Raw genomic sequence first — 14,823 nt, 5'->3', positions numbered from 1 at the left:
TTTGATACAAGTTTGATAATACTATTTGTAACACAGTTGTTGTGATCAAAATCGGTGAAGATAATTGTCTAATATGAACTTCTTGAACTGTGGATTCAGGATATTTATTTATTCTTATGATATTCTATGACTTATAGCTCATGTGGTATATGGTTATAATTACATATAGGGTGGATGTGGTTATAATTACTTAACAGGCACTTTTATCATCATAACAATAAGCAATAGTAGCCGGCCTAAACAATACACTTCAATGAGCATCAATTATGGTTTAACAACAAATACAAAAGAAGAGATTAGTTAATAATAATAATAATAATAATAATAATAATAATAATAGTAAAAAAAACTAAATAAGGATAAGTTAAATTAAGTACACAGATAAAGAATGGTTTAAAAGGTTAGTTTTTCTTTAACGTTCAAGACTATCACTAGGACATACAGCACTAGGTACAAAGTACAAAACATGAGACCCTGTGCTCTTTTAATGGTGTACTGTGAGACCACCAGATTATTCATTTGAGCTAATAGTCCTTTGACACCTGAACTATGCCCTGCCCCACGCTGTGACACTGGCAGTAGGCCTCATGAGGCCTTGGGACCTGGTTCCCATCAGCGCAGCGCAGGCCTCATGACGTGATGGATGGGTTGAGTGTAAACATGCCAATGGAGCATCATAATAAAGCACTATCAGCATGTGAGCCTTTATCACATCTTTTCCACCAGGCAGCCTACGGTGTGGTTAATGGATTAGCCATTTCTAAGGTGTGTGTAGGAAGAGGGGACTGCCGGTGGCTGGCACTTCACTGGAGAGGTGACCAGACGCAGGGTTTCTTTCTCCCGGGGAGTTTTGGCCTGAGTGGAAAGATGGTGTTGTGCTGCGACGGCAAAAGGGTCTGGGTCATGCTGGCGACAATGGCGCTGGTCTGCGTGTCCACCATCGTGGGTCTGTGGGTGTACCAGCTCACCAGCTTCCCGCCTCCCACCAACAAGTGGGACCACTACCGGCTCCCCGACACCCTGGTGCCCGAGCGTTACGACGTGACGCTGTGGCCACGGCTGGACCCCGACGCCGATGGCTTGTACATCTTCACGGGACACTCCACTGTCCGGTTCAGAAGCCTCCGTGACACCAACCTCATCCTCCTCCACTGCAAGCAGCTGAAGCTGTCCACCCTGGACTCGGATGGGCACCTGGTGAAGCTCACCGCCCTCCGTGGCACGGCCCCGGCCATCCGCAAGACCTGGCTCCACGAGCCCACGCAGTACCTGGTGGTGCAGCTGAATGGGGTGGTCAAGGCTGGCCAGGATTACGACTTGCACACCGAGTTTTCGGGAGAGCTCTCCGATGACCTGGAAGGGCTCTACAGGAGTGAGTACACTGAGGATGGGGTCACAAAGTAAGTCTCAGCTCTCTGTGCTATTACTTGTTTTTTACCTGTGTGCACTTTGTATCTCTGCTGTCATGCTCAAGGGCAGAGGGGAAAAAATCAGTAAGTAGACACTGCAAGGCCAAAGGGAAGTATCTCGGGATGAGAGGTAAATCTTTAATGCCGATATCTGTCAGTGTTTTTCAACCTTTGCTCTGTGGATGACGTCAGTGGATCTGACGCTGGCTGGGCAAGGAGCCCATTCATGTGACTGGCCACACGTGATATGCAATGTGTTATCAGAACCTCCCCAGTACGAACACAAAATAATATTAATCTTTAATATTAATCTTCAATATGAGTTTGATATTAATTGTTAAACTACTTTAGACTCATATACCAACAAAACAATGAAATGTAGATTACATTTACTGAGACCAACACCAGACTTCATTAGTGTGGTAGTAATGACAAGACTACAAAATTGGTAAAATATGTCCATACTTGACAGAGTGCTCTAATTGTGACCATCTAATTGTATTTGCCAACTAAATGTAAAGGTTCTTGAACTGATATGTGGCTTTTTGTACTCATCTTAAAGGGTGGTGGCCACCAGTCAGATGCACCCGACCCACGCCAGGAAAACCTTCCCATGCTTTGATGAGCCGGCCATGAAAGCGGTCTTCCACATCACTGTCCTTCACAAGCCAGGGACATTGGCCCTGTCCAACGGCATGGAAATTGGTCTGTTGATAAGCACTTTGAAACTTAATGTGTTTTAGTCTATCTAACACTACTGCATTTAAACTTCATTCCAGACATCTCTTTTTTGTTTTCCAGCCATTGAGGATACTACTGTTGAGGGTCAGGCTGTCACCAAGACCACCTTTGAGCCGACTAAGAAAATGTCCACCTACTTACTGGCACTGGTGGTCAGTGATTTTGACCATTTGGCATCACTGGCTGGCAACACTTCGGTATGTAACAATACATTACAAACCACCTCTCTCATATCTCTTTCAAGGTGCAATAAGTTAAAATATACGTTTAAAAAACATTCAAATATGTAAGATTAACCAGAGCTAACTATATGTAATAGAATATGAAGAAATAGCCATTTTGAGGTAGTATGTTGCCCAGGACCTGGGGTGGGGAAGTGGGGGGTAGCACCTTTAAAGTCTCTTTCTGTTTGTAGATAAGGATCTGGGCTCGTAAGAATGCCATCATTCAAGGCCATGGAAGCTATGCTCTGAATGTGACAGTGCCTGTGCTCAAGTTCTTTGAGGATTACTACAACATCCCCTACCCTCTCTCTAAATCAGGTGCATTATTGTTGAGCATGGACACTTTACATAGCCTCACTTACAGAGCTGTATAGAAATGTCATAATATTTAGTTTCCTCAAATTTGTATCTGTCTGTTCCTTTCCTAAAAGACCAGATTGCACTACCTGATTTCTACTTTGGGGCAATGGAGAACTGGGGTCTTGTCACCTACAGAGAAGCCAACCTACTCTATGATCCAGATGTGTCGTCCAACAGGAACAAAGAGACAACAGCTACAATCATCGCTCATGAACTGGCACACATGGTACTCTATAGCGTACAATTTATGATACACCATAATCTATAAATCAGCTGTCACCAGCTTAACTAGTGAACACGTCTCTCTCCCCAGTGGTTTGGGAACCTGGTGACCCTGAAATGGTGGAATGAGGTTTGGTTAAATGAGGGCTTTGCTTCCTATGTGTCGTACCTTGGAGCCAATAGGGCAGAACCTACTTGGAATGTGGTGAGTGCCTAAATGACACACACTCACAAACAACGTATGGCATATCAAACTAAGTGACATTCACACATACACACACACACACACACACACAAACATACAGTATATCAAACAAAATGGCATATACACACACACACGCAAATGCATGGTATATCAAGCTAAAAGTCATACACAAACACACACACAAACGTATAGTATATCAAACTAAATGGCATACACACACACACACAAATGTACGGTATAGCAAACTAACTGGCATACACAAACACATAAGCATGCACACTTTAAACGTAATCCCATACAGACCCACGCATGCACACATGCTGATGTGTTGTCTAATATGAAAAATGGATAGTGGTTTGTTGTAGATGTATATTATTATCACTGTGGATTGTTCCATTTAACCTGGTTTGTTCTAGTTAACATGAATCTGTAATGCAGCCTTACTCACTCTCTCTCTCTCTCTCTCTCTCTCTCTCTCTCTCTCTCTCTCTCTCTCTCTCTCTCTCTCTCTCTTGCTCTCTACAGAAAGACCTGATTGTCCTGGACGACGTGCACAGAGTGTTTGCAGTGGACGCCCTGGCCTCCTCTCATCCCTTGTCCTCCAAAGAGGAGGAGATCCAAAGACCTGAGCAGATCAGTGAGCTCTTTGATGCCATCTCCTATAGCAAGGTAATCACACACACACACAGACGGACGGACGGACGGACGGACGACCACTTCATTCGCGCATTACGAGGCGTGAAGCTTTAGTACCACTTTCAACCACTGTGCGTTGCTCTGCCACTGTACATCGCTCTGCCTGCCGCCCCATCTGAAAAAGCTCGATTTACCTCGATTTAGGCTACTTGGGTAGGCTATGGCTTAAGGCTTGACTACACGGTGGTAACGGAAATCGAAATTTGCTGTCTACATTATTGTCAGTGTTGGGTTAACGCAACTACGCAAATCAAAACAGTGGTGTGATAATTGAGCCAGTAGAGAAATAACTGTTCAGAATTAATCTGTATCCTTGGGTAGGCTTCTGCGACGTTTTTAACAGGCTACGCTATAGAGGCTTAGACAACTATGACCCACGTTTTGGTTTCGTAAATTAATTTGCCCTATTTCTTGACTGCAATGTAGTCAATTGACTGCTTGACATGTCATTTTTATTTTTCTGTACAATAAACAAATACATCTGCTTTATGCCGCAGAATTACATTCATATTTGGAACTTACATAGTCCAATGCATCGTTACACTACGTTAGTGTTTCCCAAAACCATAGTAGCAACGAACGTTCGCAACCACTATCGTAAAGTTGTGTAGTTACAACTACACCTCTCGACCTGTGGTAGAATGCTAGTAGAAGCATAGTTCCAGGGATCTTCATGTCAAAGACGTCACTGACGCCAGTTATTTGTTTGCAAATTCTAATTGATATTTACACTTCTAACCACCATACATCCATATTTTAAAATGCCCAAGGCAGAAAATACATAAATTAAAAGTCAATTTGCAGCCATGTGCACGTAAGTAAGTCACACACCTGCAGATAATAATAAGGTGGTGCGCACTTTTCGACGAGTCAGCTGAGAATATGTAGCCTTTGATTTTCATAGGGGGGGGGGGGGGTCCTTGTTAGTTTATGTAAACCAAGCCAAGAAGGCTGAATCTGATTTTGATAATATGATCTGCACAAAAGATAAACTTAGGTAAACAACGATGTCAATATTGTTGTCAAAATCTTAACCCAGATTCGAACTCTTGGACAGGGGACTGGTAACTGCTGTGGAACGGCGGCTGTCATCTGCCGGCCTTAACGCAATGCGCCACAGAAGTATGTGCAGGTGCTCGTTCACGTGCTACTAAACGTCATTAACCACCTTAGTCCAGACTACTGAAGTTTGGAAACTATCGTGGTCCAAACTTACAGTACTATGTAAGTACGACAGTTTTGGGAAACAGTCGTAACTTACATGTTGGTTAGTTGAAGGATGCATCCTGTTAGTAAAAAGCTAACCTCCGTAGTTGTACGGGAAACGCACCCCAGATCAGCTTGTAGTAGGCCATTAGCAATCTGTTTATTTTATTTTATGAAGCCTACACAGTAGATCACATGCCACATTCTCACATAGACAGATGCAATAGCCATTGGTCAAGTATTGAGTATAAAGCAATTAAGATACCCTATACAAAGAGTACTTCATACTATCATAAACATTCGTTAAAACGAATAGCATTTTGCAACTTGACAAAACACTGGATTAAATATCGTAGGCACAGGAGAAAACTGTACAGAGAGAGAGAGAGAGAGAGACACACACACACACACACACATACAGAGAGAGAGAGAGAGAGAGAGACACACACACACACACACATGATTGACTGTGTGCAAAGATACATCCTGTGAATGCAATCTATACGTCTAAGCCTGCAGGTTACATGGCTGATTTCATGCATAACTACATCATGTTGTCCTTCTCCAGGGGGCCTCAGTTTTGCGGATGCTGTCTGACTTCCTCACGGAGCCTGTGTTCCTCCAGGGTCTCAAAGTGAGTGCTTGTTGAGATTATACAAAGGCGTTGTTGCCATACGGCAATCCAGTGCTGTTTGCTACCAAAGTATTACATGTTTGCAAGGAGAAAAAAACTGGGGGGTGTAATACAGAAAATGATCCATGTGCAGACATGTGTAGTGTTTAAAATAGGTTTGGTTCTTATAATGTGTAATACGTGTGTGTGTGTGTGTGTGTGTGTGTGTGTGTGTGTGGTGGCGGTCCTACCTAGTATGACGTCCAGGGTGACCACCCCCCACAGCGCTCGTGCTGCCCTTTCCCATACTGGCCATAAGAAACCGCCCCTGTGTGTGTGGTATCTTTGTGCTTGGTGTAGATGTTTGATATGTGTTAATGTATGTCTGTGTTTTATCCATGTGCAGACATATCTGAATGAATTTGCCTACAGTAACACAGAAGGGTCAGACCTGTGGAATCATCTACAGCAGGTGAGCGCACTGCTGACTTTCCTAATATTCTTTACCTATTCTTTAATGTATAGATGTGATGGATGGATGGATGTATAAATAGTTACCAGTGTCTCCTATGTGTTTAATTATCACCTCTGGTGTTTTATGGGACTGTAACTGGGTTGTAAAATCCCTTGTTTAATCCTCCCCCGCCAAGTCATGTTTTATTTTAATAGCTTATTATAGCACATTTTAACAACAATAAAAAACAAATGCCGTCAACCCAAAATATCTCTGTGACTAGCATGTAGTATTCAATTGCAGTAAGTATCCTATTGTACTGCCAATAAGCTATTTATATGGAACACAAGAGTAAATGCCTCCTTCAGGTGTACAGTAGCTGCAGGAGATCCAGGATAGCCTGACTGGGTAAGGAGCAGGCTTGGAATTTCACCATTCTGGGGGCAAGGCCACTTTGCCTTCAGTTGGGCATATTTGGTGGGGGGCACAACGGCCACATGTCAGGGCACCAAGGCCAAAGTTAACTATACAGTAGTAGGCTATAAAAATGATCAAAGTTGTATTTAGCCTATTCACTGCAGTAGACCTGCATCACTGTATGAAACATTACAAAAACATGAAACATGACATATTACATAACTGTAAATCATCTGATCATCTAATAATTACAGATATCTAGGCTATATATAACATTTATTTTATATTTGGCCTGCTATGAAATCATGTATTGAACAATTTAAATTGAAGCACAGCTCAGCTTTAAGAAACTCAAATAGCCTAGATGCATGCTTAGCATTTTGTGATCATTAAGGCTACTTTCACAAACTCTTAGTCAGCTGTCCTCTGATTTACCAATATCTAGGCGATATTTGTAACATTTATTTTGTATTTGGCCCGTTATGAAATAATGTGGAACAATTTAAACACATTGTAAAACTTAAAGCCCAAATTTGGAGACATCCATGCATGTCGAAATTTACTGCAAATTCAAAACTGGATTACTCTGGAACGGCTAACTGTACAGGGGACTGCTTTACACCTTTGTGTTCGGTAAGGTCTGCTGTTTATTCTGATATGTGGTTTGTCATGTGTTAAAAGACGGGTTCGTGAAGTATTCCACCGAGATGAATGGGTAGGGAGATCATGGACGCAAAACCTTCAGTAGAATGTATGATTAAATTGAATTATATTATTTACTTTTATCGTGAACCGTTCAACACCACAATTATCGGCTTACATCGTTTAAAAGCTGAGAAAAAGCTCTTTCATGTGATACTTGTGATGTCTGTGTGATGAATAGGCTACTCTGCGGGTAGTTCAACTGAGAAGAATGGGTGAATTTGGACGCACTTTCTTTCTTGCGCTGTCACTTTCTCCACTGCGTAAAAGACTAAATTAATTTGCGCTGTGAATGCTAAGATTATTTTGACAGGCCACATGCTAAATAAAAATCGCTATTAGTAGGACGCAAAGCAGAATATTGAAAGAAGGGGGCACCAAGGCCACCGTGGCCTGTAAACCTATGGTTTTCAAAGGGGCTTCACGGCCAACGCAAGGGGCAACGACGGCCATGGCCGTGAAATTCCTACCCTGGTAAGGAGGATAAATAAACATAACCGCTCCTGCTGATCTAACTTTACTTTTAGGTGAGAACACATATTGCTCTGGTTTCTCATACAATCACACTTCAACCTTTGTCTTGCAGGCCGTTAAAGAGACTGGAACCAATTTGCCAGCAACAGTCCATGAAATCATGAACCGCTGGGTCCTCCAGATGGGCTTCCCTGTGGTCTCCATAGATACCGCCACTGGAACTGTATCCCAGCAACACTTCCTGCTGGACCCTGACTCTGTAGTGGAGAGACCATCTGAGTTCAAGTAGCCTACTGCTAAATACTAAAATGAGTTACAACAATATCCCAGCTAGCTTGCTAACTTGTGCTTTTAAGATACAACCGCCACAAATTTAATGGCAACATTTCATGTGCTTATACTGTATTTTATTAGAGTATTAACTGCTTGAGCAGTGATACTTGATACCAGTATAAGATAATGGACACGTGAGAAAATAATAATTTATTCAGAAACGGTCAAGAATAATAGCCTACCTGCAGGTGCTTTATTCATAAGTTGCTGTGTGCATTTGATCTCTGTATCTGTAGGTATCAGTGGATAGTTCCCATAAAGTGGATGAAGACTGGAGGGAATGATGAACTCTCTTGGCTCATGGAGAAAAGTGGTAGGCTAGTACACTTCTCACTTACCTCAGCATTTCTCAAACATTATTTTATTTTGTATTTATCCTGTTTGCCTAAGTGGTTGTATAATTTAGTGTTAGGTGTTCTACTTAGCTTGTTTAATGGAGTGATCAACATGATTTACTTTTTGGTTGATTATTGTGTGTTTGTATATTGCAGCTGGTTATAGTGCAATGAAAACGACTGGAGAGCAGTGGTTGCTGGCGAACATTAATGTTACTGGGTACTACAGAGTGAATTATGACACTGCAAACTGGGATAAACTTCTGAACCAGCTCCGTGCGGATCATCAGGTGAAGGCCATGCCATAACAACTCATGTTAAATACTTATCGAGTAACTCATTAACTGTGTTAATTCTGCTTTCACTCATTAACTCATCTGATCTGATTACCTGTGGTAATTAGAATTAGCTGGTTTAGGGGATGGATTGAACAAATGTGTGGTGGAAGGACTTTGACTTTTTGAAGTTGGGTTTTTCTACCTTTTGAAGAATTAATGTCAGTCTGAGATTGAGAGCTTTGGGGGTTAAAGGTGCTCTAAGCCATGCTGGGTAACGTCACATCTGTTGACTTTCAAACAAAACAGAGAGCAAGCTCGCTACTTCCTCTCCCTCCCTCCCGTGCTGTTCCCGTGCAATTGAAACTCTCCTTAACGTGCATCTCGTCTGTGATTTGCTGGAACAGTTTATGTTTTTATGGGCTAGGTTTGCCCAGGTTGTTTTTAGAGCCTGGGCTGTCCACAGAGATCGCGTTTTTTTACAGTGTATTCAGGACCCAGACAGCTAGCGGTTGGTTAGGCGATGTTTGCAGTAAGTGACATAAAATGTTTTAGCCTAAAAAACGTGTGGCATCGCTTAGAGCACCTTTAATTGGTAAATCTCATAGAACAGCTGAAATTAGCATATATAGCAAGACATAGCCCAATCATATGTATAACCACAGCAATTTCCAAATTGTTTTTCCAAGCAAAGCTACTTTGGTAATTTGTAGTGTGCGGATAGAAAAACATACCCATCTTTCATTTTTTGCAGGTTATCCCTGTCATTAACAGAGCACAACTTGTAGATGATGCTTTCAATCTTGCAAGGTCAGAAATTCTTCCATGTCTCTGTCCGTTTAGTAGCTGTCATCAATAACTGATCTGTAGCACTTTAACTCCCAGTATTTGCCTGTTCTCTCATCTCAAGGGCTAAAATAATCCCAATGAGTGCAGCTCTGAACACAACAAGATACCTCATTACTGAGAGGGAGTATATGCCATGGGAGACAGCATTGAAGAATCTGGATTACTTTTACCTCATGTTTGATGGAACAGAAGTGTATGACTTGTTGCAGGTGGGTTGTTTTGTGTGTGTGTGTGTGTGTGTGTGTGTGTGTGTGTGTGTGTGTGTGTGTGTGTGTGTGTGTGTGTGTGTCTGAAGCAGCAGCATTACAAGACTATATGACTGACTATATTTGTATATCACTCAGGGATATCTAAAGAAACAAGTGGAGCCCCTATATGCTTACTTCAAGAACATCACTTTAGATTGGTCAGACATACCCGAAGGCCACACCGAACAGTCAGTAATTTATGATTATTTTTGGGATTATACATGTAGAAAATTAAGTGGTTATTTCTCTATGAGCTTCCATGCCTCTCTCTCTCTGTTTGCAGATACAACCAGGTTAATGCTCTACGAGTGGCCTGTAGCACTGGGGTTGATGGCTGCCAGAATCTCACTTTAACCTGGTACAGCCAGTGGATGGCACAGCCTCAGAAGAACATGTGAGTCAAGGGTTAGCGTTGATTCATGAGTGAAAAAGTAAAGGCCAACGTCCACTGGCGACGACATTCGCGTCTATGGGTTTGATGCTGAACAATTTTCTAAACTTTGCCATTGACGCATGTCAGACGGTACCAGTGGGCTTTGCTCTGTTAAAAGTAGTGAAGTTCTAAACGTTGGTGTCACTTGACGTGCGTCAGACGCCGCCAGTGGGTGTTGGCTTTAATGTTTCTGTAGGCAAATACAAAAGCAATACATTTGATTGTTTAAAAGCACATCATTCAGGCATTCAGACTCACAATATTCTTTTCTTGTGTCCAAGCACTTTATGATTAATAAAACACATATACAAACCAAAATACTTCACACTTGCATGGTGCACCTTTATTAGACTGTCGCTGCAATGCACCAAGATGTATTCATTGTTTTAAAAACTACATTGAAGCACATACATTTCAAGGATTGCATTTGTTTTCTATGCCAGGATCCACCCCAACCTCAGAGCCACGGTCTACTGCAGTGCCATCGCCAGTGGAGGCGATGACCAGTGGAACTTTGGCTGGAAGATGTTCCAGAATGCTTCCATCGCCATAGAGGCAAACAAACTCATGGCAGCCCTGGCCTGCACTAAAGACACTGCACTTCTAAACCAGTGAGACTATACTGTAGGCCTTGGAGCCACTACAGAGTTTCTTAGTATATCAAACAATGGCATTTAAAGATATAATGTGAGGTTATACTTTTCTCTAGCCATGTAAGATATGAAATGTAAGATATGAAATGGATCACCTGCAGTCTATTGCATTTCTTTACTTCAGATATTTGAACTACACGCTGGACTCCGCCAAAATTCGAAAACAAGATGCTACTACTGTTATCGTGGCTGTTGCCAGTAATGTGCATGGGCAGACGTTGGCTTGGAACTTTGTGAGAGACAACTGGCGGTATATCACACAGTACGTTTGGCCTAATATACCACTACTACACCAGTATACATATACAGCTGCAGCTGGAGGAGACATTAAGGTGTTCATGTGATGTGTGTGTGTCATATCTCCTAGATATGGAAGCGGATCTTTTTCATTCGCAAGTCTTATAAGTGGTGTGACCGCAAGCTTCTCCACACAAGCAGAGCTGGATGAGGTATGCATGTGTGTTACGCACCTTTTCTAGAGAACAGTTTGTTACAGTATCATTCATCATCATTCGTTGTTTTTCCTGGTGCACTGACACTGATATGTACTGCCACTGATATGAATATGTTTCCTTTCTTTCATTTTTTATTGTTTAAAGCTGGAGAAGTTTATGATGGACAACTCGGACATTGGGTTCGGGTCTGGCACCACTGCCCTCGAGCAGGCTCTGGAGAAGACGCGTGCCAACATCAGATGGGTGGCTGCAAACCAGGACGAGATCAAAGACTGGTTCATCCAACACACATAATCAACACTTCACAGAGTTAAATGAGCATTCCCTAATTATCCGGTGTAGGAATTTAGCAACTGTTGTTTATGGAAGCACATGATAAAAAAAAACAGAAATATTCTACTTTTTCCACCTAAAAGGTTGGTGGCGATCCTCATGATAGATCAGAGTTGCGTGTGTTGCGTAAAGACCAGAGTATAGTACCCCCCCCCCCCCCCCACACACACACACACACACACACACCTTCTCTTCTTTCACCTGGCTGTCAGAGGACACCCAGCTGAGTGTTAAAACCCTAAAGCCTTTCCAGCTCTCAGCAGGTGTGCAATTAGCACTTCACTGCTGTTGTGATAGAGGCTGTAAACCATGTCATCAGGAATGCCACGGCCTCATTGGAAATGCTGTAAAAATGCAATGCAAGAGTAATGTGTGCATTTCAAACAAAGCCTGAACATTGAGTGTTTTTCTAAGGGCCTTCATTTGATGTTGGACAAAGTTGTATTGTAATTTAACGAGGTGAAATCTATTTGCTAATGGGCAAGACAGTAACTACAGATATGGATGAGTCACCTCAATGCTTCCACATGCCACAGGATAGCTAGAGTTGATAGCCAACTTTTCATGGTGATGGACGTTGCACTTTGCCCACCATAAGGGCCCTATGCTTCTGCTGCTTTTTATTCTTTCTGTGTTTTAGGTCATCAAAAATGTATCTCTGTACCTTTAAAGTAATTTATATTCTTGTGGTTAGCCAGTGTATGAATAAAAAAGGCATTAGTACTCAACAACTGAGATTGTTTTTGAAAATAGTACATTGCTTATTCTAAGAACTCGTTCAAAATGGGATCATGATAAGTGTTTTTCTTTCAGAATATCTGTGAACTGCCTTTGCTTAGAAATGACAACAAATCTCTATACATCTTAAAGTTTATTTTACATATATATACTCTGCGTGATATTTACAGTCAGTAGAAAAATATAGCTACAAATATATTAATTTCACAGGTAGGTAGACACATGACCACCTTGGCAGTGAACAAGCCAGTTCAGGAAATGTCTTTGTCTTGCAACAGGCACTGAAAGTGAAATTATTTTCTTCCTTAGAGCTGATGGGGTTGCTAGAATCCATGACTTATTTGCACCAGGTTTTCTTTCTGTGGAGAAGATAAAACTGTGTTATTGTTTTGCTTTTTCATTATTTGCACTTAATATTAAATAACCTCAGAAATAATAGTTATTATTACATTTCATTGTTGATCTGTACCAATCTGAAACAAATGATTCATTTCTGAAGATAATTCAAAATAAAAGAGCAACCAATTTCTGCTGAGCAATTGGGTTTCGATAAGTTTGATAGTTTTTACCTGATATGATATCATGTCTTGCTGTAAAGCTGAAGTCTGGCAGTTTGTGATTGTCTGCTGGCTCTGTTGAATAAGGGCGTACTGCTCAAAACGGTGAGTATACTGATCTCTATGGTGGCTCCAGTGGTTTGTGGACTGGTGCTGAGAGTACTGGATGTGTTGGGCTGGGCTGTCCACCTGAGGGTACGCCTCTCCATGAGCCTGGGCTGGGCTTTGGCGGGCGTCCATTCCACGCTCCATCCTCACACCCATGTCCACATGGCCCACCTGTACCTGTATGGACAGGTGAGCGATGTAGCGGATAGCGAGGCGCAGTGTCTGGATCTTGGTGAGGGTCTGTCCGGCCGGGGCCACGGAGGGGGGCAGATAGGTGCGGAGGTGATGCAGCGCTTTGGTCAGGTCCCTCATGCGCAGCTTCTCCTTCTCGCTGGCGCTCTGTCTCTTCCGTGTGGGATACCTGGACCGACAGCAGGACCGCCTCTCATCCTGTGGCTGAAACGATCGGGTCTGCTCCTGAAGAGGGAACACCGCCCTCTGCTGCTGGAGGCTGGGCACTGCAGGAAGCTGGATGGGTTGGATGCTGGATGTCTGAGCTTGTTCCTGCTGCTGGAAGCCTACCGTCTGCTCCTGGCTCCCCGAGCATGCTGGAAACTGGATCTGGACAGTGTGTCCGCTGACATCTGCGCCTCTGGAGTTCCAGATTGAGGACAGGGGAGAGGACCAGCCGCAGCCCCCAGAGTGGAGCTCTGAAGGGGAAAAGCAGCTGGAGTCCACTGACGAGGTCGGTGACAGGCCATCACAGGCGCTGTGGTAGCCAGCATCAGAGACCGAGTCAAAGTCAAAGTCGAGCGGCAACTGACAATCCTGAAAGAAGAGATCGGAGAACTGCATGTCCATGATGTCTGCAAGGAGACGTGCCCTTGTGTCTGTGTGTGTGTGTGTTTGTGCTGAGAGGCAGAGTGGGTGCTGCTGGACTGGGTGAGCCCTCCTCATTTATCCCCTGATGGGAGGGGCCATGTGACACCTCCAGCGATGACCCTCTGGCTCTGGAGGTCCACTCTGGACGTGTGAGTGCCGGCAGGGGGCTGTGGGAGAGGAGCCCAGAGAGAGACAGGTGGAAGGTGACAACCACAGGACAACCATGACAGACCGGATCAAGGAGAAAGGAAATAGTTACTTCATACTGGATCTGATTTCTGCAATCTCGCTGTATCACTGTACCTTTTTTGTGTTGATCATTTGGACTTTGGAATTGCAGCAGTATGTTATGATGTTATGTGATGTATTAGCATTGCTTGTGAAGTGGTTTTAGTTTTAGTTGGAGAGGGCTAAGGTGTGTGTGTGGTGTTTGTGGTGTTTGTGTGTGGTGTGTGTGTGTGTGTGTGTGTGTGTGTGTGTGTGTGCAGAAATGGGCTAGTCGTCTCTCACAGCTATTCTCTCACACACACTTTTGCCCCTGCCTGTGAGACTACCAGCTGTCAACTTCACACCCTCACAAGGGTGACTGAGGTCAGCTCTTCTCATGAGTCATGACACATGAAAATGGTTCTGGGACTCTCCAAAATGTGTGTGATTACTATAAGAAAATGTCTATTTTGACATGTCTGTTTTGATTAAAGTACAATCGAGAGAGCAATAGAAATTTGCAAGTGACAGTGATGGGCAGTAGTTTAGACACATGGTACTGTACAAAGACAACATGTAGCTTCAATGGACTTTTGCTCTTTGGTCATCATAATCAATTTTCAATATGTACTAAACTGGTTTCGCTCTGATTTAAAACATAAATAAGATTGATATTGTGACCCTTCTCTTGGTGGATTTGTGTGTGTGTGTGTGTGTGAGAGAGAGAGCGAGAGAGAGAGTGTGTGTGTGTGTA

At 43.0% G+C, this 14,823-nt stretch overlaps 2 protein-coding genes across 2 annotated transcripts in view; one reads left to right on the top strand and one right to left on the bottom strand.

The window, feature by feature from the left end:
- Positions 1–1,975: 1,975 nt before the first annotated feature.
- Positions 1,976–11,598, top strand: LOC143140826 (aminopeptidase N-like). Its single transcript, XM_076301948.1, has 19 exons — positions 1,976–2,114; positions 2,211–2,347; positions 2,566–2,692; positions 2,806–2,960; positions 3,048–3,161; positions 3,687–3,830; positions 5,632–5,697; positions 6,083–6,148; positions 7,836–8,008; positions 8,293–8,369; positions 8,548–8,681; positions 9,421–9,476; positions 9,577–9,724; positions 9,860–9,951; positions 10,047–10,157; positions 10,640–10,807; positions 10,974–11,111; positions 11,217–11,298; positions 11,449–11,598. The coding sequence occupies exons 1-19, from the start codon at positions 1,991–1,993 to the stop codon at positions 11,596–11,598; spliced, it is 2,262 nt and encodes a 753-aa protein (XP_076158063.1). The 5' UTR covers positions 1,976–1,990.
- A 2,335-nt stretch (positions 11,599–13,933) lies between these two features.
- The window catches only part of LOC143138633 (uncharacterized), a 4,361-nt gene continuing 3,471 nt past the window's right edge, over positions 13,934–14,823 (bottom strand). Inside the window, exon 2 of the mRNA XM_076299063.1 lies at positions 13,934–14,029. Coding sequence (XP_076155178.1) covers positions 13,934–14,029 — 96 coding nt within the window. The remainder of the gene's footprint in view (positions 14,030–14,823) is intronic.

The sequence above is a fragment of the Alosa pseudoharengus genome, unplaced genomic scaffold (assembly GCF_046254945.1).
Source record: "Alosa pseudoharengus isolate Yale_2024_CS ecotype anadromous, Long Island Sound unplaced genomic scaffold, YU_APseudo_1.1 YU_APseudo_1.1_scf_10, whole genome shotgun sequence".
NCBI lineage: Eukaryota > Metazoa > Chordata > Actinopteri > Clupeiformes > Clupeidae > Alosa > Alosa pseudoharengus.
The sequence above is the reverse complement of the archived record's forward strand: the minus strand, read 5'-3'. Positions and strand labels throughout refer to the sequence as shown.

What these genes read in the sequence shown, in the direction of transcription:
- LOC143140826 (XM_076301948.1), top strand. Translation starts at nt 1,991, where the DNA reads ATGCACCCGACCCACGCCAGGAAAACCTTCCCATGCTTTGATGAGCCG. An exon ending in CACTGGCTGGCAACACTTCG is followed by an intron (nt 2,348 to 2,565) that starts GTATGTAACAAT and finishes TTCTGTTTGTAG; the next exon opens with ATAAGGATCTGGGCTCGTAA. An exon ending in GACACTGCACTTCTAAACCA is followed by an intron (nt 10,808 to 10,973) that starts GTGAGACTATAC and finishes TCTTTACTTCAG; the next exon opens with ATATTTGAACTACACGCTGG.